The sequence below is a fragment of the Anabrus simplex genome, chromosome 1 (genome assembly GCF_040414725.1).
Source record: "Anabrus simplex isolate iqAnaSimp1 chromosome 1, ASM4041472v1, whole genome shotgun sequence".
NCBI lineage: Eukaryota > Metazoa > Arthropoda > Insecta > Orthoptera > Tettigoniidae > Anabrus > Anabrus simplex.
The window spans coordinates 687,630,619-687,657,271 of record NC_090265.1 but is presented as its reverse complement, the minus strand read 5'-3'; the positions used below and the strand labels follow the sequence as shown (position 1 = coordinate 687,657,271).

Here is a 26,653-nt window from a genome sequence, read left to right as displayed (position 1 = left end):
CTATAGGTGGCAGCAAGGAGGTTCTTGACACACCTATATACCCCGCTCCTCCTCCTCCTCCTCCTCCTCCTCCTCCTCCTCAGGTGCAAGAGCGAGGAAGAATGCATCATCAATATTACACCAGACACAAGACTGTGAAAGAATGACAGGAGTTACTGTTCCAAAGGAAAGCAGGCTTAATAAGAATTGACAACTAGAAATTAGTTATATTTTCATCTGCATTAATAATAAGAACCACATTGTGATATCTGGTTTTCTTCATTTTAACAATTACTTATAAACTGTATAATTTATAATTTATAATTTGACCTTTTTTCATGAATTATTAAGAAAAGAATATTCATTTAGGACATATTCTGTATGGAATATTGTACAAGTGTTTCCTTGACAACTGCTTTCAATTGTAGTAATAATTTATATATTTTCTCTTGGGTTTTTGTTTGTTTGAATGTTGTCAATCTTCTGTTAATTTTAAGGACACTTCCTCTTAAGCATTACTTTGTCAATTTTATATACTTTTCATCTAAACAGTGTTATGTGGCTGAAGATGTTGATAAAATAAGAAACATGTACCACTTTTAACCATTAAATTGCCTTAAGCAATCATTGTATCGACTAGGTGGAAAATAATAAATACTTAATTGTGAATCTATTGAAGTGCGATACGGACCATGAAACTGATTTTATGTAACATCCGATTGATCGGACGTTCTGGAAAAAATACTTTCCAAGTTATTTATTTTTTAATAGTGTATAATACATGTTTTGGAGTAGTATTTAATTAAATAAGACTATATACAACAAGTTTAGTTGAGAAACTTGCTGCCAAGTGGCTTGGTGGCAAAGCGGCAATTCAGCTCCCGCGGGTGGGTAATGAACCCTTACTATTTTACCAAAAAATGAAAGGAACGCAACTTTTACGTATTCAGAAAGATTAGTACTAGTCCAGGTGGTAAATGGAAAAAAGACCAGATACATTTGTAAAGAGTGTAAGAAGGGTGTACACCCTTTGTGCCTCCCTAAGCACATTTGCTAGAACACGTCATAAACGTGTGTAAATATTAGTAAATAATTTCTTGTATCATATTTTTAACCCTTTGTGCCTCCCTAAGCACATTTGCTAGAACACGTCATAAACGTGTGTAAATATTAGTAAATAATTTCTTGTATCATATTTTTAAGGCCAAAAATGAATTTCTGAGTGTAAAGTCTGTGTGAAATAGACATTAGTAATCATTTTTTACTTAAAACGAACCAGGAACTGCAGCATTTGCATATACTGTAAGATTAGACAATTTCACATTAATGTAATAACAATAAAAATATTGTAACTGTAATATTGTACATAAAGCTCTATTTTTTTTATATGTAACATAGGAAACATCTCCTCCCTAAAATAATGCAGCTTTTGATAGTAAAAATATTTTTTCTTAATATTTTTTGATCTTACTTTTTTTCAAAGAAAGGAAATATTTATTTGAATTATCACTTCATAAAATAAAAATTTATAAAATAAAGGTGCATTAATTTACATCAATAAAATGCCTGAAGCATTACCTTCAAAACAAAGAAATGCCCATCCATTTTACATAAATTGAACAGAAGTTATTACGAATAATTTACTGAAAGGTAAAAGGTGCTCATTAGGCCTTGGCGGTATAGGATATGGACACCGCGTATGAGGCTGGCAGTCAAAGGGTTAAATGAACACACATTTATGGTGAAAACCAGACGCAGGACTGGTACAAAGTGGTCATAAGAATGGAAGAGGCAACACAGTGAGTTCATGAAAAGATTTTGGAAGAATAGGAAAGCGAAAGTCGTCAAGCCAATGAACAAGTTCCAATGCACTCTGTGAATGGGCATAACATAACAAGAATAATAATATTAATCATCATCATCATCATCATCATCATCATCATCATCTTTCTCTCTCTCTTTTTGAGATGGAAAGAGAATAACAATCAGTTGGATTGATATTCATCATCAAAGACAGGAAACAAGGAAAGGGATAATAAAAATATACGTAGGATATATACCCAATGCCATTGTGTCATTATTACTTTGTACTTCTTGTTCTGTTGTAGCATCATGTTCTGGACTGACTGGGGTGAAGTACCGAAGATAGAGCGTGCAGGCATGAATGGTGACCCATCAACCAGGCGGGCTGTGGTAACAGAGAAAATCTTCTGGCCAAATGGTTTGACCGTAGATTATGAAACTGAGACAATTTACTGGCTGGATGGTAAACTCATGTTTATAGCTTCCATGGACTATGATGGTGGAAGGAGGACCACTTTGGTCGATAGTAAAGTGCCTTATCCGTTTGCTCTTACGTATTTCAACAATCGGCTGTATTGGACAGATTGGAGTACATGGTAAGTTAACAAGAGTACAATAGTAAATAGTTATCATTAGGGTCAGGACTGAGCCACAATGTATTCTGAACAAATATTCATTTGAAACTGGAACAATGTTAATAGTAAACTCATGTTTTTAGCTTCTGTAGTGCAGGGTAATTTATATAAACTGGGTGGTTTTCAAGACAATCTCATTTCTGTCTGGTAGCAGATAGAAAGATGCAGCTACATTCCAAATTTGAAGAAACTGTGGGAGATTCACTTACCATCACATCAGATGTTTGAAATGACCTACTTCTTCCTGTAAATGAAATGGCGTATGGCTTTTAGTGCCGGGAGTGTCCGAATCTTCCTGTAGACACAACCATATCCATTGCTTCATGCTTTGGCAGTTTGTTGCAACATATCCTTACCTATTCCATTGATTTCAGTCATGATGGTGGTCTTCAAATCTTCAATTGTTCATGGTCAATTTTGATACACTTTATCCTTGAGATAATCCCACAAGAAATAATCTGGTGTTATTAAATCCAGTGATCTTGGCGGCCACAAATTCTTGCTGAAAATAACCCTGAGTTAGTTCAATGTCTTCTAGTTGATTGACAAATTGCAGGAAAATATACTTGTATCAGTGTGTGTTCCTTGTATCCGAGAAGATGGTATACGATGCCTGCCAGACACGCTCAGCAAAGACCCAGTTGTTTCCAACTATCTCATTATAGCCAGTAGTATGTGTCTGTAGGGAGGATCACACACACTATACTGTCTCCTGAAGACCCCTGCAACAAGCAGAATTGAAGAAACAATTGACGCCTGACAAAAAGTAACTTGCCTACTCTTGGCAAATGTTAGCAAGTGAATCTTCTAGAGTTTCTTTGCATTTAGAAAACAATCTCATCTTTCTATCTGCTATCAGACAGAAATGGAGTCATTTTGGAAACCACCCAGTTTATATGACTAACCCTGTACTTGCCTGAAAATATCCTTAGTTCAGTTGCACCAAAAATGTTGATAGTAAAGCTGCTCTTTTATAACATTAATTATTTTCTAACTTATAGGTTAGACACATAATTAAAACTCCCCTGGTGAGACAAATAACACAACATTTATTAAAAGGTAGATGAAGAAATGATATGAAAAATTACTTTTTTTTTTTTTTTTGCAGTTATTTGGTTAGAAATATTGTGTGTCTGACAAATTTTTAGTCTTTTGTGTAATGCAAATACATTTGAGAAAAATATTAATTCCGTAAAGAATCCTACATATTACTCAATTTTAGTCCATCCTCTGAGCAATTTTAAAGCTTTTTCTATTTTATATGTTCACTCTTTGAAATTACTTACCCAAATCATGAAAGTATCATAGTTGTCATTTTGATTGAGTTAACAACACAAGTTATTGAGAAATGTGAGATCATCATCAAAGTTAAGCTCCTGCTATGGAGATGCCTCCATTGCCAGACATTTCCTCTATTCGTCACTCACTTCCTGTCTTATCTGGTATCCTGAGTGCTTGACCTTCCTGCTCTGGAAGGAATGCATCCTCTTTCATTTAATTTTTTAATAAGTTGTTGCTAATCATATCTTTTTCTGCTTTCCCCACAATGTGTTTGAATAGAATTTATTTTTTTCATCATTGATGATCAAAAATAATGCAACACTTAAAATTTTGTAAAGAAAGTGATTTACTACTTTAAAAATCATTGACTAACTTATGTGTTGTTGTTGTTATCTTTTTAATTTAATTTTCTTCAGGTATATTCACATGTATGATAACACATCCCGTGGTAAGCCCCGAGAACTACTACATAGTGATGAAACTCCCTTGGACATACTTGCATGGTCCCCACTCCGGCAACCACCAGGTAATACACCCTGCAATCACAACAATGGAGGCTGTTCACACTTATGTCTATTGGCACCATATCCTCCATGGTATTCTTGTGCTTGTCCAACTGGTGTGAAACTCATCAACAACTTGACTTGTGCAGATGGTAAGTGCTTTAGCTTAAATATCTTTAAAATAGTGTAACAAACTATAGAGGAGTATTTAGTTCATTTTATGATTGTACATTTTATTATTGTAAAATTCTCACCATGTGTGTTCGATCTGGAAGCACTGAAGGGTCATTCCATTTTTGCAGTATTCAAGTTAGATATTATTCCACATTACCTGCACTTTTGTTAGTGCTTACTCATTTCTGAAATGAAATATGCATATTTCGGACTTTGGAAGGTTGAGTTTAAATGATTTTTACTCATTACAAATCATAACTTCTACCATTGCATTTTTGAAGAATTTGTCATATTAAAAAGGTTGCCCTGAGGTACATAATCTGTATCTTCAATTTCAGCATATTCTGAGGAAACAAGCATACTTTAAGAAAAAATAAAAAATTTATTATATATATTTGCTGGGTTGAAGTGACAAAAATAAAAAAAATTATTATATATATATTTGCTGGGTTGAAAGGACAAATTTTGGGAAGAACTGGACCATCTACTCTGATGTTAACATTAAACTCTTGCTTGGAAATTTCAGTCCAAAAATAGGGCAAGAAAGAAAATATTGTACAGTAGTGGGAAGATGGGCAGCTCATAAATTCACAAACAAAAATGGGCAAAGATTAATTGAACTTTGTGAGGACCATAGACTTATTCTGGAAACCACAAGATTTAAGAGACAACCACACAAATTAATGACTTGGAAATGTCCTAATGGAAAATTGGGGGAGTTTCAAATTGACCATGTAGCCATGGATAGAGAGTTTATAATGTGAAAGTCCTCCGCGGGGTCGACATTGATTCAGATCATTATATATCAAAGATAAAAATAAAGTTAACACCTAAACGAAGACAAAAAAATCTTAGTCCACTAGACGAAAAAATTATGATCCCAGTTATTTAATATAATAAAATATATATGGAGAGATCTAAAACACCCCTCAGTGACAAATAGGGGACGATAATTAACAAACTGAAAACTGTAGCTGAGAAAATTGCTCCCATTAAACAGAGAAAGAATCATGCCTGGTGGAATGAAGAATGTGACAGTGCAATTCAAGAAAGGCATAAAGCACGGTTGTCTGACCAACAATGGAAAAGCAAAAAATCTCGCAAAGAACTCATGAATGCCAGAAGACAAACAGCCAAGGAAATTAGAATTAAAAGAAATTTTCAAAAAGAAACACTGAATACCATAGAAGAAGCATTTAGCCAACATAAAATAAGAGACTATTACAAAACATTCCAACAATATCAATCAAAGTACACTCCACCTACACTTATGATGAAAAACAAAAGTGGGGAAATGGCACACAATAATAGGGATAATGCTAAAATTATGGCTGACTATTTTAAAGAATTACTTAACTGTGAAGATCCAGAAGAACAATTTGATTTTTGATCCTTCCCCAAAAAATAAAACTCCACTGGATAAGGTTATACTGCCAACTTACGATGAACTGATCAAAGCAATAAATTCCCTCAAGAACTACAAAGCAGCGGGAGAGAATCAATTGGTAGCAGAACTATGGAAGAATGCAAATAAACAAACCCTTCAAAATTTACATAAATTTCTCATAGACATCTGGAACACTGAAGAAATGCGTGAGGAATGGACTACAGCAATAATTCAGCCACTGCACAAAAAAGGGGATAGATCTGATCCCAGTAATTATCGGGGTATATCTCTGCTTGATGTTAACTTATAAGATTTTATCTAAAATTATATATACAAGAATTCAGGAACAACTTGACCAGGAAATGGGAGAATATCTGGGACGGTTTTGACCAGGACGAAGCTGTCCTGATCAAATCATCAGTCTTAAGTGGATCATGAAACACCATAGAGTTCGGAACAAGAGATTAATCATCACTTTTGTTGATTTCAAAAAGCTTATGACAGTAATCATCGTGAGTCACTACTGAAAGTCCTTAAAGAATTTCGTTTACACCAAACACTCATGTCTTATTGTAATCACTCTTAAGAATACTAAGTCAAAAATCAACTTAAGTAGTGAATTGTCTGAGCCATTTGAAATCCACGCTGGACTTTCACGGGTAGATGGACTCTGTGCCCTGGAGGAAGTCATGTGAGAATGAGTAAAGAAATGTCATTCAAACATCAAGATAGGCAGAAATATTAAACTTAATTGCCTAGCATTCGCAGGCGATCTTACTTTACTGGCAAATAGTGTGGAAGAAGCTAAATTTCCAATTGAAGAACTGAAGAAAATTGCTGCAAAAATCAGACTGCAAATCTTGTTTGAAAAGACTGAAATAATGCCGACCTTCAGAACTGAAACACCACCCATTCACCTCGACAGTGGCTAACAAATTAAGATTGTGAATAAGTTAAAATATCTTGGGGAAATTATAACCTGGAACACAAAAGAGAAAACATCGATCGACAGCAGAACATCTATACTGAAAACAGCACAGCAAATTAAATACCTGGCTAGCTTATAAAAATAAAAAAAATCTCTCTCCATGAATGCTAAATTTTGACATTTCAATACAGTTGTAAAACCCAAAGCAACTTATGCTAGTGAAACACTCTTCAAGTTGAACACTAAATCAAAAACCAATAAATTACATAAAGTAGGAAGAAGAATCATCAGGACAATCATCAATAAGAAACACCAAGTTGATGGTCAATGGAGATTATTAACTAATGAATTGGTATATCGTGAAAGCGATGAAGAAGTTTTGGTAGCGGAAGTAGAAGCTGAAAAGCTGACTATTTAGTACTATTAGACTTTAAAGTATATGACTGATTAAAGTGCTCCAATGTTAAAACTATGTTTAAAAAAAAAAAAAATGCTGGGTTGGTATTGATTGGGAAGTCCAATTTGGGCGGGAAACTTGTTAAGAGAAAACACCCAGTGTCAGATAAATTTTTGCTTGCCAATATGAGGAATTAAATATCCTTTCCTCCACTGTGCTCTTCCAGTGACTTTGGCAAAAGCCTTGTAATTTGAAATGTACTCCTAGTTAGTTCTGTTATGTTTGTGAATGAATTAAGTAGTACATTAACAAGCTTTGTGGCTCATCAAAGAATAACAAAGGGAGTTCTGGAGGGCCCGCATTATTAGATTAATGTTTGACTGAGTAAGTTGCTGTGAGATATTATAGTCAGACAAAAACATCGAACGACCAGATCAACACTGTTGTTGTTAAGTAATAAATGTTCCCTGATATACCAGGTAGAAGGAAATTCGTGCACCAAAGTAACACAGATAATAGATCGTGCAGGGAGGATCACAATAATATCACAACGAAATATAAAGTTTTAATGGCTTGAAACACAAGACAATGTAGTGTACAAACACCTAGGAATAAGTGTCAGAACAAATGTTTATTCAGCCTGCATATCGATGCCTTGAGCGTTAAAACGTTAAAAATTTATGACTTGAATGGTAGCAAAGAACATGTGGCAATGCATCTATGATGAAGCGAATGGTGTACAAGGTCAGCAGCCTCATTGGGCGGGGAGGAGCGGTCTAAGACAATGTTTTCAACCCAGACATTGTAGTGAACACACATCACAGTTCATTGTGGGAATATTTGGACATAATTTTAATTTATGGCGAAGTAGGACAGACTGCTCGTGCTACTGTGGAGATGTACACTGAACAAATTTCACAAAGAAGGGCTCCATATTGCGTAAGATTGTAGCAGCTATACAGAGAATAGATTGACACTGGAAATGTCGTGCGCAGGTGTGAAGCTGGTGGGCCTAGATATGATTTTCATGCAAAGAACCCCAGCAAGATTACTTGCCAAATATCACCTGTGTCCTACGAAAATTACAGAAAGACTGGGCGGGAGGGGGTTAAAATTACTCTTATACCTTCTAACTGTGAAAAGCAAGGAATCGTATAGAAATTGGTGATTAGGGTAAGTCTTAACTTATTTCTTGTGCTAGGAATAACCAGTAATAGAGTAAACCTAAGCGAGGTGTTATTTAGTGGTAATATAGTTTTCAGTTGTCTTGTATCAAATTAAAGAGTGAAAGCGTGCTTGATGATGATTATGCTGATGATAATAATAGTACAGTGAAACCTCGTTAAGACGTTTCTGCAGGGGACAACAAAAATGAACGTGTTAAGCGAGAAAACGTACTACTGAATATATGAATAAAAGCTGTCCGACAGGGATATGGAAACATTAGATACAATTTTTTCCGACATTAAGGCATTTTACGTCGTGTATCCATGGGTACAGTGGAAACTATTATCTACCATTTCTCAAGGTGAGAGGAAAGTATTAACCCTTTGCAGTCCAATTTTCTGTCACATGTTCCAACAGTCTGGTCCAGATTAATTTTGCACATTTTTACCTAGTCAGATGAAACTCAGAACTTTTATTAGTAACTATAATTATATTATTATGATTATCATATTCTATAAACATGAGTCTAGTGAGTTATTTAGAGCTTTACACAAAAGTCTAACATCTCATTTGCCAGATATGAAAGATTTCGGGTCTAAAGAATTTGTTTTTCGTGTGTCTTTCTTCAGTTAAACTTTCACTAGGAAATGTTTTTTACATATATTTTGGATGCTCCATTTAGAAAACACTCAAAATCAGAACCAGAACTCAGAAAGTCAGTAATTTTCTAGAATATGTAGCAAATATTTAAAACCTGGGCCAAACTTGTCAGTTGTTGAATCTGTTGTTGGTTTCAGGGGAAGAATATCCTTTATAACCTACAACCTCAAGAAACCAACTAGGTTGGGGCTCCATGTGCATGTTTTGGCAGACTCTTTTTGTGGATACATTGAATCCTTTGTGCCTCACCACGGAAAATTGACAACTTGCAATGCTGGAGTTCACTACACAGTTCTCTAAACTCTTCGTCCAATTCAAATAAATAATCATCATCACTGCTGTCTAAATAAACATGCATACGTATTTCTTCTTCATTCATATCTGCCACTTTTATATTGCAAATTCAACTGAGACAATTCGCATCCACAGATAAACACGCCTAGTACAACACGTGTTCAGAACTACTCAATGGAAACACAGCTGACAGGCCGCGGCCGCGGGTAACCATGACGATACGCAGCTACGTATATCTCGTATTATTTCCATGGAGATAACAGAACGGCTTCCTTTGTGCACAAACATTTGCTCTAGAAACTCCAGGGATATCGGTTGACCTCAATCAGGTCAAAGAACTTCAATAAATAACTTCTCAAGTAGAACGAAACATAATGTCGAGGTGACCTCGACATTGGACCAGGTACAATAAACCATGATGTCGAGGTGATCTCGACATTGGACAGAAAAAGGTTAAAAGGTGTGAAAAACACGAGAGACCAAATATGAAAACCTTTTCTGCTGGGGCTTATAAAATAATAAGTGCATTGAACGGTGTGAAAAACAACAAGTATGAAAACATATGCATGGGGGCCATTAAAAATATCCAAGTATTATTGCAGATCACACCCTTTCTAAAACAAATGTTAGTAGAAGCCTTTTAGTTTGGAGCAGTGGATTATAAAACATTATTTTCTGGTCACATCTTAGACAATGAATTGGAGGTTATACTCGGCCATGTGCGACTGCGACTTTGGCCACCATTTTGAAAATTTTGACTAAGTCGAATCAATTGATCCGAAACTCGAAGGTGCGAGTTCAACATTCGTGACCTCTGCACGCTTAACGATATGGATGCCAATCCACTATCTCAAAGATTTAAATATTTTCTTCATTAGAAAGGAATTTTACTTTTTCCCCATCCATACCTAGGCTATTGCAAGACAAATATGCACCACACTAGTCAATTTCACACGATTATGTTCCTAATCCAGATATAGGCTACTGTATCACACGAAAAAACTTCATTGCGAATTTCTAACTTCTGAATGGAATACAAGCACAAATAGGCTCACTTTTTCCGTAATCACGCAACTGTGACAACGGCTCTTACCCAAGTTGTAAATCATGTTTCTTTCACAAGGGATGGCAAATAACATTTTCAGGGCTAGGAAAACTGTGATCACCGGATGAGTTGGCCGTGCGTTTAGTAGCGCGCAGCTGTGAGCTTGCTTCCGGGAGATAGTGGGTTTGAACCCCACTATCGGCAGCCCTGAAGATGGTTTTCCATGGTTTCCCATTTTCACACCAGGCAAATGCTGGGGCTGTACCTTAATTAAGGCCACGGCCGCTTCCTTCCCATTCCTAGGCCTTCCCTATCCCATCGTCGCCATAAGACCTATCTGTGTCTGTGCAACGTAAAACAAATAGAAAAAAAAGTGATCGTACTCGTCGTAAGTGGTAAGAGTGAAAATTCGATAGGTACCTATGTTTATAATGTTCCTAATCCATATCACACGACAAATATTCGCTACACTTCACTGTATCGCTCAACACAAAATAAATTTCTAAATGCTAAATAGACTCACTGTGTTATTCAGCAATCTTGCTGCTAACTGGCAAGCAAAATTGAACATTTCTGAGGCTAACAGCTTGCTCCCCGAACGTGCAACTTATCCTGTGAAGTGCAGGAATTTAAGGCCCTTTCCCGTAATCTCACAAATATGGCAACAAATCTTAGTCGAGTTGGAAATCACGTTTGTTTCACAAAGGATGACAAATAACATTTTCAGGGCTAGGAAAAATGCGATCATATTAAGTGGTAATAGTGAAAATTCGTGACGTGATAAGTGAGGAATTTTTGTATAGATTTAATACAATGAGAAACAGAACTTCGAATTTGCAATATGCTAAGCAGGAAAACGTGTTAATGAGGAACACACTAACGAGGTTTCACTGTATAAGGTTGGCTGCCCTCTTATAAAACTGTTTTATTTCTTTGTCTTCTTGTTTTGTTTATTTGTTTTTTAAATACTTGAATTGCTATTATGTTACATCAAATGTTCCAGGCCCACAAGAACTTTTATTTGTTGTCCAAAGAACTGAGATATCCAAAGTGTCGTTGGATTCCCCTGATTACACCAACTTTGTGCTACCACTGAAGGATATCAAGCATGCCATTGCTATTGACTTCGATCCTGTTGAGAACTACCTTTACTGGACAGATGATGAGGTAAACTTTAGTTTTTGGTTTAGAAATGAAGGGACTGCATGTTTTATGGCCAGTCACTAGTATGTAGGATTACAGTACAGTTCCTGACACAAAAACTGAGTGGGTTCTTGTAGAGAAGAATCGGTGTCAGACTGTATACCTTGCTCTGTGCTATGGCCTTTCTTTACACATTGGTGACAGGGTCTGAACAGAGTCTACTACCCGCTGTTGACCGGATAGTCCAAGCCTGCAAGAACAAATTTACACTGCTGCACTCAAATTCATGTTACGCAAAAACTATTCTAGATATCGTCCTCAAATTTTTAAATTACGAACTGGATTATCTTTTGAGAAGCCGCTGACTGTATCTATACATCTACCTACTACATACTAAAAGTGCTATCTATACTCGACTTGTGTCCATCTGAGTCTCTGCTGCATTCCAAACATACAAGATTGTTGTCCACGATTTACACAGAAGGACCAAAAGCACTGTCAGAATCACTCACATAATTAGAAATATGTAATTCACTGTCTCTAGGTACATCTGATAACCGGTCTGTACATAATTCATCCATAAAAACGAGAATCCTCTTAGCCCGTCACGTAAAGTCAGCCGAGAAACTATGAGAATTGTTGGGGTCCGTCACTATCGTGTAAATAAAATATTACTTGTGTTGTTCGTTAATATACATTTGTTCAAAATATAAATTTATGTAGTTGTGTTATGTTAGGGTTAGGGCAGTGTGTGATGAATATTGTCATTCATACTCGTTCTAAAACATCCTTTTATTGTGAAAGTGTAGCTAAACCTCTGTGCAGTAACTAGCTGAAAATTTTCTATGATAATGTGACCATTTATTTCAATTGTGCTTATACTCAGAAAATTTTCTCAGCCGAGCTTTTAGAAGAGAGATGCAGTATTTAATAACATGGTTGAAATTTCCTTTGTGTTTTTCTTGTTATGAAGTTGTTATGAAGTATACCAGTACATATGTTCACCTGATTTCAGTGAATTGTTTTATTGTTACTAATTTCTTTTCAGGGTACCTGTACTGCAATGATACTGAATCTACTTTTGAGTAAAGAAAGGTTACAGATCTGTTCACATGGTTATGAGGGTACTTAGGGTTGTAGCAAGGATGTAAAGGAGAGGGCATATAAGTCTCTGGTAAGACCCTGATTAGAGTATGATTCCAGTGTATGGGACCCTCACCAGGACTGCTTGATACAAGAACAGGAAAAGATCCAGAGGAAAGCAGCCCGATTTGTTCTGGGTGATTTCCAACAAAAGAATAGTGTTACAAAAATGTTGCGAACTTTGGGCTGGGAAGACTTGGGGGTAAGGAGACGAGCTGCTTGACAAAGTGGTATGTTCTGAGCTATCATGGCGTGGAATGACAGTAGTATAAAATCAAATCAAATCAAAATCTCTTTATTTGCAAATGAGGTGTCTACCTCGGTTTCAAATGGTACACTAAAATACATTATTGTCAAGCACTAGATATATTATTAAATTAACAAGAGAAGAAAATTTTCCCAAAATACAATATTATACAATTTATGCTAACAATTTTTTCTATTAAACACACAGCTCATCCTTAATAATTTATATTGTTTACAAAATTCTACTTATAATATCTCCTGTACTACTTACAAATATAGTCAACTGATATACAGTATGTGGAATTACTTCAAATGATACTATACAACTGGTATAAGATAAAAATTTACATTGCATTTATTTTTTTTTTTTTTTTTTTACTCATTCTGGAACCTAAGTAGCATAACGACCTGCTGCGTCTTAACCAGAGCCCCTTTTGCCACCACTTTTCAGAGTTCCTGAAGGGCCTTCACAGCTACCATAGCGGTCCCAGGGCCCTCGAAGTCCCTACTGTACTTCACCCCTACAGGCAGTCCCCTACTTTGGCTGTCCAAACTCCTTAGACCAGGGGATGGAATTAATTTATTCACACACAATTTTTATTTACATTAACCTGCACTGGTCGAATGCCCTCTAACATTTCATTTATTTTCTCTGTTGCTGTTTATTCTCTTCTTGAATATCTGTACAGATTTTGGAAAAGGATCAAACACTACACCTGGTAAACTGTTCCACTCCTTCACACCCTTCCCAATGAATGAAAATTTACCCCAATCACTTCTGCTAAAATTCCTTCTAATTTTATATTTGTGGTCAGTCCTGCCGATATAAATATTTTCCAACTGAAGCCTCCTTCTTCTCCTGTATAGGCTCTATATAATCCTATAAGTCTAGTTTTCTCCCTTCTCTTACTTAAAGTTTCCTACCCAAGTTCCTTTAACATTTCTGATACACTACTCTTTCTCCTGAAATCCCCTGTTACAAATCTTGCTCTCTTTCCTCTGCACACTATCTATTTCTTTTATTAGGTATTCTTGGTGAGGATCCCAAACACTGTTTGCATATTCGAATAATGGACAAATCATACTTAAGTAACTTTTCTCTTTTAATTCTTTGTTGCATCCTTTAAGTAGCCTCATTATGACATGTAACGATCTGTATGCTTTCCCAACAATGTCATCCACATGACCCTTCCAGTGCAAATTACTTTCAAATCTCACACCTAAGTATTTGCACTTGCCATCTTTTGGGATAACTACCTCATCCAAAGTATACTCAAATTCAGTTTTAAAACTCCTGTTTGTAAATGTTGTAACAATTGATTTGCCTCCATTAACCTTATATATTATTCTCTTCAACCCATTGCTGGATACTCTCAAGGTCCCTTTGTAATTCTGAACAATCCTCAATATTATTTATTTCCCTATAAACAATTATTTCATCTGCATACAGTCTTATTTTTGGTGTTATATTGTTCCCTAAATCATTTACGTATATTAAGAAAAGTAACGGACCGATTATACTACCCTGCATTTCCTACTTTGACTTTCTGAACCCTTGAATTTAGAAATGTTTTTATCCAACGTGTAACCCTTACGTCCAATCCTATTCCCTCCAATTTCTTTAATAAAATTCCATCTTCCACTCTATCAAAGGCGTTGGAAAGATCTATGGCTATGCAATCTAACTCGCCTCCTGAATCCAATTGATCTGATATGTCCTGCTGAAATAAGCTTGAATGGAGCTTTCAAAAGTAGGAAGGATCATAATATGAAGATAAAGTTGGAATTCAAGAGGACAAATTAGGGCAAATATTCATTGATAAGACAAGGAGTAAGGGACTGGAATAATTTATCAAAGGAAATGTTAAATGATAAATTTCCAAGTTCTTTGAAAACATTTAAGAAAAGGCTAGGTAAACAATTGATAGGGAATCTGCCATCTAGGCGACAGCCCTTAATGCAGATCATTGATTGATTGATTGATTGATTGATTGATTGATTGATTGATTTACAACCAACTTATTTAAAAGATTCAAAGACGTAATGTCTGCTTCATGTGGAATGTATAAAGTTATTAAAACATGAATTTTTTCTTTTTGTTGTCAAAGGTTGGACAGGGTTCCTTATTAATTACAGTAGAACCTCGATTATATGTTCCCGAAAACTACGTTTTCCCGTATTATTCGTTCAAATTATTTGGTCCCGTGAGCATCCTAATTAAATCACGTTGTAAAAATCCTGCATTATCCATTCCTTGAAGAAACGATTTCCCGGATCAACCGTCCAGAAATTTCAGTCCAATCAATGCTAAATCCTCAATCACGCGTTTTTCAAGAAACTGAATCTCACGAAAGGATGGCTACGGCATACTTACTGATCTTGGTGTTAACGTCTCGTCATTGCAGTAATTTGAGGAAGTACTGTACTGGAAAAGCGATCGGCGGCAAACTTGCATAAGGGACCATCTTAGCATCGCATTCGGGTGGTACTGTTTAGAGAATCCGTGGAAATCACAAAGCAGAGAGTGTCCACAACAACTGGAAGGAGACAGAGCACATTTCGACAGCTCTACTTGAAGACAGAACGGATTTCGTCAAATGTTCGCACTTGCAAAACATCTACAATAATGTTAGGTTAGATGTTTATTTTTTTAAAATTATTATTATTTTACTTTTTTCGAGTGTATCGCCGAACCGGTTTTCAGCATTTCCCTAAGGGCACTGTATAGTCACTGGGCTTTCAGGCAGGAATCGAAACTGCGCATTCTTAAGTAACACAAATTTACAGTAGTATTCTAATATTATCGTACACAATTATGTTATCTAGACCAGAACAGATGTTGCACCTTACATACATAAAGCCATGGGATTTTTGGGATTGCCTATTACTGTTTTCGTCCTGATATAAGACTGGGAATTTCATGTTTTTGTGTTTCAATGTTGTAAAAACCGAAGTCGTTTTATTTGCGCACGTTAACATTTAAAGCTTTATATCATTTTGCACTTGTACCGACTTTTACAGCGAGCGTGCTTTCCAGCTGAGCTCAGGGCCGCAAATAATCATAATTTTGGAAGTGTTCATGATATTTTTTCTCTTTCCAATTTGATTGTGATTAGTGACGGGCAGAACTGAATATAATGCATTCGAGAACTTGAAGATCAATACTTACATTCACAACAATTCGAAACCATACTCTCCAGTTCAACATAACCTTGTAAAGCCGATGTAGGCCTAATTTACGCGGTACAAGATTTCCATAAACCTACTACTAACAGTATACTGGTGACCAAATTATAATGGAAGATTTTAAAAAAGAGGATTTTGCCATCATGTTGGGTGCTTTTGTATCTAATGTGCTTTATTTTATTAGATTAGAGAATTAAAAACTACTTGTGGTCGATTGTTGTTTGGCTTGCCGTTACGGGTATGAAATTTTTCGAAGAGTTTGACTCCGGCTGATCAAAGTTGCTGAACTGAAAGAAGTTTTCAGAGCAAAACTGACGAAGTTTCTCCGGTAAAACAGAATGTAAAGTTTCGAGATTAAGTCGTGTACTGGTAAGCTGGCCAGACGTCTAACTTGCCTGCCTCTCACCCGGAGGGCCTGGGTTCAATTACCGGCTAGGTCAGGCATTTTTACCTGGATATGAGGGCTGGTTCCAGGTTCACTCATTCCACGATTACCTTTAATTGAGTAGCTGTTGAATGGTGAGATGGCGGCCCCAGTCTAGAAAGCCCGGAATAACGGCCGAGAGGATTTGTTACACTGACCATGCGTCACCTCGTAATCTGCAGGCCTTCGGACCGAGGGCGGTCGCTTGGTAGGCGGAAGGACCATTGGGGCTGTAGTTTGGTTTGATTTAGGGGTCTTTGTAAGATCATAAGTATACATATTTCATTTTTGTGATGTTTAGCCAAATTGTTGATGGTTCATTCATTCCCGGATTTTCTGTTTTCCTGTGTTGTACTTTCCCCCCCCCCCCCTTCGTGGTCCCTCCAAAAATGGAGAATCGAGGATCCACTGTATTAAGATCCAAATATCACCACTGCTGTGAGAAAGGTTGAACATTCTAAATTAAATCCCTACCTAGAAGAAGTGATGATGAATTAACCTAAAAACATTTTTCTTGTAGATCTCTTAAGCTAACTCTTAAGAATGTAACAATGGAAACAATTAATAGGGAGTGCTATGTCACACACACATGTACCAAAGGGCAGAGTTGGACCAGTGCAATGAGATAAGAGATACTGCAAATTCTATACAGGACAGTGCTTTCACACCTCTCTCTTACCTACGCGTAGTCAGGCTTATTTAATCGTTTATACTGAGTGCACCAGTTATGAGCAAGCAAGCAAGCAAGCCTGTAGTTTTACAAGACTGTTGATTATTTCAGTAAAAAAAAAAAAATATATATATATACTAATAACTAGAAAAAGTACAGTAGACAGTATTCTAGTTCATGTTTAGAATTGGGTTTCACTCTTTGTTATTGCCTTTTCTGCTCTAATTTGTAGGTGGGAGCATTGCGACGGGCACGCCTGGATGGCTCGGGGCAAGAGGATCTAGTTGTTATGGAAGTTGCTCATCCTGATGGTATTGCTGTAGATTGGATTGCTCGCAACCTCTACTGGACCGACACTGGTATGGATCGCATAGAGGTGGCTCGACTGACTGGTTCCTCTAGGAAGGTGAGCATATATGAAGATCAGATAGTCAGTTTTACTAAATTCCCATTCTTATGTGTCCATTTCTTCTCAGTCCCTGATAAACTTGTTTCTGCTTCTCAGCTTCACAGAAGAATGAGCATCCACAAACACTGATAGATCTTCAATTATGATTTGGGATATAAAGGAAATTGGATAAAATTAGAAAAAGGGGAAGACTTATGAAAATAAGGTATTTATTATACAGGTGGTTGAAGTCTAGGAGTACATGACAAATAAAGGGGAAAGGTAAGCAATGTTATAAGGAGTGGGGAGCAACTATTGTACAATTGTAAATCAAAGGTACAGAGCAAGGAATGAGAATAGGGATATACAGGGTGGTCAGAAACAACGTGAACCGGGAATATGAGCGTTAAAGGGTTGGTCATACTGATAAATAATGGAAAGGAAAAAAAAAATCAGATATTTCGCGAGGTTGTCATTTTATCCGTCGCTGAAGTTAGCTAGTCTGATCGCTCTGCGAGGTGGTGTTGGTAAATCTGCACTTGCCTTATGACGAGCTTGAGAGCACCAATAGAAGAAATAAACTTCTCCAGGGAAGGGACTTGAACAAGAACCTTCCTGCTGATAGGCTCGGCCCATAGCGAGCACGCTACGGTGGCGTTGGCTGAAACCCACAGTGTGTTAGTGTTTGATGCTCATTTCTTGGCATGGTTCTCAACCCCGACAAAGGTATGTGCAAATTTAGCAACACCGCCTTGTAAAGCCCATTTGAATTCACCCACGAAGCGATCTGATTGGCTAACTTCAGTAGCTGATAAAATGACAATGGCACGCGATATAGACGTAATATTTTTCAAATTGCTTATCATTATGACCAAAGCTCTAACGCTCGTATACTCGGTTCACGTTGTTTCCATCCATCCTGTATATAGTAGATATTGTCATGACAGGTCAGTATGAGTGAAGGAGGAAATAGAAGGAAAGTAGTAGAAACATGAAGGGAATGAGGACAATTTCTAGATCTTCAAACACCAAAATCTTAATGTTGTCTCTTAACCAAGTGCCTTGCTCAAACCTGAATTTAGCAATCAAGTCATTGTCCCCGACTAGGCCAGAGGTTACTGATCAGGCATTCTGAGCTGGAGTGTACTTCCGGTAGGGTGGCCAATTTTTTTTTCCACTCCTTCTGGAGCCAATAGCAATAGCACTCCTCACCAATCCTAATTATGCCAGATCCATTTCTTCTCTGCCAAGATAAGCTCCCTTTTCACGTATTTATCCAGCTTTCTCCTATACTAGGCTTTCCACATCAAGACTACAGATTACTTAACAATGGTCTTATTAAGGAATCCGTGAGGTACCCCACCGATGAAGTTAGGGAGCAGAAACGAGCTTGTCGGGGACTGAGAAGCAATGAACTATCACATTTTATTGCAAATACTGTTCCTGTCCTTTCCGTCTATACCAATATCTTTCAAAATTTTCAGCAACATAGTGTACACCAATCATGTCTGTCAGATACTTTTCCCAATCAATGGAATAGATATACATTCCCTGTTCACTTACAAAATTTTCTGTCATCGCCCTGACACACCCAATTTCCCATATTTTCTTCTATATTTTCTATTCTCCTGAGCACTATCCTGGTCTGCCTTGGTAATTTGAGTGTATCGCATCGTTATTTTAGTAGGTAGATGCTATATTATTGAACATGTCAACTTTTTGTTTGTAGGTACTAATCAATGAAGACTTATTGGAACCACGGGCCATTGCACTTGCCCCAGAACAAGGGTGGATGTTCTGGTCAGACTGGGATAACACAAGACCTAAAATAGAACGAGCATCATTGGATGGAACAGATCGCCGGGTGCTGGTGAACACTTCGCTTGGTTGGCCTAATGGGATAGCTCTCGACCTGGAGGAGAAGCGTGTATATTGGTGTGATGCTAAGACTGATAAGATAGAGGTTAGTGTGCATGTACTGTATTTACCTGAATAATGCCCGCACCCTCATTTTAGGTAGGCTCATTTTGAAAAAAAAATTAAACAAACTAAAATTCCTTCCATTGAAAGAGTAATGTAGGCATAAAGAAACATTTCTTATCACTCCACAAGGTCCACGTGGTCTGTACGCAAATATAAACATGTAAATTTACGGATATAGCTGCTTTGCCTGAGATGATAAAAATACATTATCACTGCTATGAAATATGGTATTTTCCATGAAAATGAGCTAGTAGGCCTACTTACGTGACAGGTATTTCATTAATCTGAACTTGCAATAGGCTTGATTCTCTGTAGATCGGAAGATTCGTTGTCTCTTGCATCACTAGAATCCTCTCCTAAATTACTTACAAGTTCGTCATACTCCACATCTAAAACACTTCTCACACTTGGTCTCTTTTTACTGGACAGTAACACGACCGGTGGTGGATAATTCTTTTCTTGCAATGTAAACACTTGAAATAGACACACCGGTGAAATCTGATGTTAGTTTTGCGATACAGTAAAACCTCGTTAATTCAAAGTCTTCATAATACAGAAATTGGAATTCCAATTACGTGATTTTGAATTAACAGCCATCTTGTAATTCAGAAATGCTAATCCTCGCCAGTTTTTGCGGATTCTGTTTTTCCGCATACTGCCTGCTGCGTGATATTGTGGCATTTCTAAATGCTGAATACAAAAGAATTATGATTTCACTCTATTTTCAACTATGAAACACACTATAGACACACCGAAGTGAGTGGAAGTGTGCAAAGCTACCCCTGCATGTTCCGGAAGACGTGTTCTGTCGTGACGCAGAGTAAATTTAAATTACTCTGTAAAATATGGTACTATTTAAAAAAAATGTAAAATCGGTTTAGAATTAAAAGTCTGAATTGTTTTCCGTTTAAATATGACATATGGGGACAGTTTTCTTCCATCTACGGTTGCACAAAGCATAACTGTACACTCAGCATCGAAAACTAGGTGAGCCAGGAGCATGTTGGCAACCTTGACGCAAATAAAACCCGCACCCCAATTTCGTGCCTCAAATTTTTTTTTTAAATATGCGGGGATTATTTGCATAAATACGGTAATTCCTTCAGTTATAGGCCAGCATGCAAGTACATGGAGTGGAATATAATTATTGAGGAACTTCCTATTCATTTTTTATTTGGATACTGTGAAAATATTCCATCTTGCCAGAATGATTGGACAATATACAGTAGAAGTCTGCTATAGCGAGTATGGTATATAACGAGAACCCCGTTATAATGACAAGTTTTGTTTGTCCCTTCAAAAGTCCTGTATTAAACTGTGTATTATCCTTTGGTTACAGCGAGAGCCCTATCGCTGACACATTCGTTATTACGAGCGATTAAGCGCACGCGAGTCTTTCTGTCACCGATATTTATGAACCCCAGCGATTATGTTGCATATGATCGATCCCCTTTAGCATCGTTTCCTTGCTATGTCCACTAGTGAGCTCTCTCGTCGACATTCGAAGGCGATGTCAGAGTCGATTAGTAATACCTGTTGACTGCTGTTCCGTAAAGAAAATTCACAATGAAAGAGAACATGTTTCCGTAATAAGTGCGAAAACGTGTCCGATATAATAATTTTGTGTGGCTATTTCTAGCCGAGTGCAGCCCTTGTAAGGCAGACCCTCCGACGAGGGTGGGCGGCATCTGCCATGTGTAGGTAACTGCGTGTAATTGTGGTGGAGGATAGTGTTATGTGTGGTGTGTGAGTTGCAGGGATGTTGGGGACAGCACAAACACCCAGCCCCTGGGCCATTGGAATTAACCAATGAAGGTTAAAATCCCCGACCCAGCCGGGAATCGAACCCGGGACCCTCTGAACCGAAGGCCAGTACGCTGACCATTCAGCCAACGAGTCGGACGTGTCCGATAACAGTTGTTAACCCCTTAACGGGGCTTGACGCCTAAAGGCGTCAACAGCTGTCGCACGAGTATTGGGTTTGACGCCTTTAGGAGTTCTTGTATTTCTAAATGTGTTCTTACATAGGGTTAGCAGCCTATAGGCGTCTGCCTATTCTTAATCACTTCTGCAATCTACTATCGTAATTTAAAACTAATTCCATTCATATTAGATGTGATTATTGCTGTTCTATTCATTTTCATCCGGTCTCACGCCAGTCAGGTAGTTCGCGCCTAGGCGGCAGTCAGACAGCTGTCTCGTGTTGCCTCGTGCGGTCCGCGCCAAATTCTTCATGAAGAATTTATTTGTGCATATGTACATTGAAATTACTAAATTTGCGAGTTGTCGTCGTCGTTGTTGTTGTTGTTACGATACAGTTGTTCTGCGAACTCCATTGTCCATGTTCTGATAACTTTTTGTAAATTGGTTTGTGTATCATAGTAAACTGTTCCATGTGATGTGAACATGGCTTGGTTAGGAAAGACATTGAATTATCTGAGAACCCGCCAACCAGAAGTAGGAATCACTCTAGAAAATGCTGTGTTGCGTGCCTGTCAAACCAGAGGCGACGGGAAACTGTCTACTGCTGTGACGAATGTGACGTGGCACTTTGTGCTTGATCATGCTTCCATATTTACCACACTGTGCGCAATTTTCGAATGACCTACGAACCAGAAAGTATGTAGAACCTATTGATGCATATCTGAAAACCTGAAAAATGTCACCATAATAATGGAACACTTTTTATATTCACTTTTGTATAAACATACTGCATATATATGTATATATTTACAGGTTTACAAGAAAAATGGTAATATCATAATGCTATTGAATTTCTACTATATCACTAATAATTCAAGTAAATCAAGTAAAATATATTTTTCTGTTGAGTATTTACATCTGCCGCACACTACTGTACCCATTCCAAAAGTGCACGTTGCGCTGAATAATTACCCACTGGCTGGGTGACGTTATGAAACTATGTCCCAGTTAAGGGGTTAACTTGTTCAAAATGAAGGCTGAATAAACGACCTCTTAATTTTAATGCTAAATACTGCAATTAAGTAAGAATGGGATACACCTCAAGATATGACAGAGTGCATCATTGATATCAGAGGATAGTTTGTTTTCTCGCGTCTGGTTAAATTACGGAAAGGCTATTATCATGTAAATTTATAGCGAGAAGGTTATCATTTCTCTACTAGCACTGGAAGTATAATGTGTAGTGCGGTTAAATTAGGTGACTCTGTTTGAATACGAAAACTGAAACGTTTGCCACAAAATTCAATCGCTCGTGTTCAGTACGGTATAGTTTTCTCTCTGTGTGCATTTGCGAGCACTCTTGTTCACATTCGAAGGCGATGTTGGAGTCGATTAGTAATACCCGTCGACTGCTGTTCTTTATAAAAAATTTGAAATGAAAGAGGATAACACGTTTTCATAATAAATGTGTAAATAACGTGGCTGATAGGAGTGGTTAATTTGTTAAAAATAAAGCTGAAGTAAACAATCTCTTAATTTTAAGGTTAAATACTGAAATTAAGTAAGAATGTAACACACCTCAAGATGTGGGAGAATAAATCACTGATTTCAGGGGATAGTTTATATTTTCTTACATTTAGTTAAATTTAGGAAAGGTTATTCCCATGTAAATCATTTTCGTGTTACATATACAGTTAGGTTAGCTGACACTGTTTGAAGAAGAAAACTGAAATGTTTGCCACAGAAGCCTCTGGAGTGATACCGTATTTCTCTGAATCCAAGACGACGTGTATTTCTCAGAATCTCATGTGAAAAATCAAGGGTTGTCTTGCATTCGCGGCCTAGGAGTAATGAACACCACTGGCAACTACCACGGTAACCACGCTGCTTCCTTTCACATCCGCTCGCGCACACACAAAACTCGCTGACAATAAACAACCGTCTCTTTATTATACATCGCTAACCGTGGCAACCGGTTGTACAGTGCTTCCTTGTAAAGTCACTGGATCTCGGGAAATAGTGAAAAGAGAATGACATTCTATTAGCCTCTACAAAAACGTTTTTCAAATCTGCAGAATGGCATCAAAACATGCGAGTTTTCGAATTCTTAGAAAGACCACGGCTCAGTGGCAGAGTTATAATGCGTTTACTGTACCTGACGCTGAGTAAAATGAAGTTTTATAGACAACAGGGATATTTTCGTGATGGATCGTCTTATTGTAAAGATATGTGGAACAGTATTGCCAACAAATTTTCAACGGGTTCTCGTCGATATTATGATGCCAATTTTCAGTTAATGTTTATCAAACACTCGTAAGTGTAGAATAATTGTGCAGCCACAAGAAAATACGGCATAGGCCTAACTACCTAACTAAAGCCAATATTCAGCGTTAGTGTGAAGACAAAGATAGCTAAAAAATGCGTTCTATACAAAAAATGCATTCAGTGGCCCGCAACAAGAACACTTTAAAGAAGTTGAAGATGAAATTGTGAGATATGTGCTTGAAAAATGCAGGGGAGTATGTGTGTGTGTATGTGTGTGTGTGTGTGTGTGTGTGTGTGTGTGTGTGTGTGTGACCATACCACGGCGCAGTAAACTCGTTCGTTGACCTTCAACGCCCGCGATTAGGCATATGCATTTCTAGCCGCCGAAGTTGGCCGAACCTGGCAAGTGAGACGTGCGTGTAGCGGCCGGTTGTAGCTGACGCTGAGTAAAAGTAACAGTTTTATAGACAGCAAGAATATTTTCCTGATGGAAAAAATTGCACCTTCGCCCTATCTTGCGGCGAGGGAAGACACATTGAACATCTGCAATTTTTGGACTAAAATTTAATGAGTTTTCACATCTTATCATGTATCATTCTTTATTTTATATGCGCCGGGCTGAGTGACTCAGACAGTTGAGGCGCTGGCCATCTGACCCCACCTTGACAGGTTCGATCCTGGCTCAGTTTGGTGGTACAGTGAAACCTTGTTAGTGCGCTCCACATTAACACGTTTTCCCACTTAACACGTCGTAAATTTGAAGTCCTGATTCTCATCGTATTAAATCTATATGAAAATACTTCACTTACCTTGTCACGAATTTTCGCTATTACCGCTTAGTACGATTACATTTTTCCTAGTCCTGAAAATGTTGTTTGTTATCCCCTGTGAAAGGAACATGATTTCCAACTCGGGTAAGAGCCCTAGCCGCAGTTACGTGATAACTGGAAAAGGCCTTGAATTCTTGAACTTCACAGAATAAATTGCACCTTCGGGGAGCAAGCCGTTAGCCTCAGAAATGCTCAGTTTTGCTTGCTGGTTAGGAGTGAAACTGCAGAATAGCACAATGAGCTTGTTTGTGCTTGTATTTTGCATTCCATTCAGAAGTTAGAAATGTATTTCGTGTTTAGTTGTACAGTGACGGGTAGCGAATATTTGTTACACGATAGCCTACATCTGGAACATAATCGTGTGAATTTGACCAGTGTGGTTATAGCCTAATTATGAATATGGAAAAAGTCGTGAAATTCCTTACTAATGAAAACAAAATTGAAGTCTGTCGGCAAGTCAACTGACATCTACTGTAGAACCTCGATTATACGTTCCCGGAAACTACATTTTCCCATATTATCCGTTCAAATTACGTGGTCCTGCGAGCATCCTAATTAAGTCACGTTTTAAAAATCCCGCATTATCCGTTCCTCGAAGAAACGATTTCCCGTATCAACCGTACAGAAATTTCAGTCCCATCAACGCTAAATCCTCGATCACACGTTTTTCAAGAAACTGTCTCTGACGAAAGGACGGCTACGGCATACTTGCGAATCTTGGTGTTAACGTCCAGTCAATGCGGTAATTTGAGGAAGCGGAAAAGCGATCGGCGGTGAATTCGCATAAGGGACCATCTTAGCATCGAATTCGGGTGGTATTCTTTAGAGAATCGAGGAGAGAGTGACCAACAAATGGAAGGAAACAGAGCACATTTTGACAGCTCTACTTGAAGACGGAACGAGTTTCGTCAAATGTTCATACTTGCAAAGCGTCTACATTATGTCCAGGGTTAGATGTTTACTTCTTTCTTGCTTTTTCCGAGCGTATCGCTGAACAGGTTTTTGGCACTTCCCTCAGGGCACTGTATAGTTACTGAGCTTTCAGTGCTCCTTCTTAAGTAACCCAAATTTAGAATTTTAATATTATCTTATACGATTACGTTATCGAGACCAGAACAGATATTGCACCTTACATACATAAAGCCATGGGAGGTTTTGGGATTGCCTGTTACTGTTTGGGTCCTAATGTAAGACTAGGAATTTCACGTTATTGTGTTAAAACGTTAAAACTGCAGTTGTTTTATTTGCGCACGTTACATGTAAAAACTTTGGATCATTTCGCACTTGTACTGACTAGGACAGCGAGTGCGCTTTCCAGCTGAGCTCAAGGTCGCGAATAACCATAAATTCGGAAGTTTTGATGATATTTTTTCTCTCTCCAATTTAATTGTGATTAGTGACGGACATAATTGAATATAATGCATTCGAAAACTTGAGAATCAATACTTACATTCAAAACAATATTCTCGAGTTCAACATAACCTTTAAAAGTCGATGTAGGCCGTAGGCCTAATTTGCGCAGTACAAGATTTCCACAAACTGACTACGAACAGTATACCGGTGACCAAATTATAATGGAATATTTAAAGAAAAAGGGATTTTGCAATCATGTTGGGCTCTTTTGTATCCAATGTGCTTTATTTTATTAGATTAGAGAATTAAAAAATACTTGTGGTCGATTGTTTGGCTTGATGTTATTAGGTTCTAGGACAGTTTGACCGATCAAAGTTGCTGAACTGAAAGAAGTTTTGAGAGGAAAGTGACAAAGTTTCCCCGGTAAAACTGAATGTAAAGTTTCGAGACTTTTAAGTCGCGTACCGGTAATTAATTTTTGAAGCCGGCCCCGCGGTCGAACTTGCCTGCCTCTCACCTGGAGGACACAGGTTCGACTCCTGGCCAGGTCAGGCATTTTTACCTGGATATGAGGGCTGGTTCCAGATTCACTTATTCTACAAGTACCGGTACCTTTAAATGAGATGCTATCTAATGATGAGATGGAGACCCCGGTCTAGATAGCCCGGAATAACGGCCAAGAGTATTCGTCACATTGACCATGCGTCACCTCGTAATGTGCAGATCTTCGGACCGAGCAGTGGTCGCTTGGTAGGCGGAAGGCGCATTGGGGCTGTAGTTTGGTTTGGTTTAGGGGTGTTTGTAAGACTTTAAGTATACATATTTCTTTTTTTGTGATGTTTAGCC

The 26,653-nt window shown here is 37.7% G+C and overlaps 1 protein-coding gene across 1 annotated transcript in view; it reads left to right on the top strand.

Moving 5' to 3' along the window:
- The window catches only part of arr (low-density lipoprotein receptor-related protein 6), a 330,860-nt gene that overhangs the window by 215,489 nt on the left and 88,718 nt on the right, over positions 1–26,653 (top strand). The window contains exons 5-9 of the mRNA XM_067135921.2: positions 2,088–2,378; positions 4,115–4,353; positions 11,257–11,420; positions 17,298–17,471; positions 19,183–19,416. Of these exons, the coding sequence (XP_066992022.2) occupies positions 2,088–2,378; positions 4,115–4,353; positions 11,257–11,420; positions 17,298–17,471; positions 19,183–19,416 (1,102 nt within the window). The remainder of the gene's footprint in view (positions 1–2,087; positions 2,379–4,114; positions 4,354–11,256; positions 11,421–17,297; positions 17,472–19,182; positions 19,417–26,653) is intronic.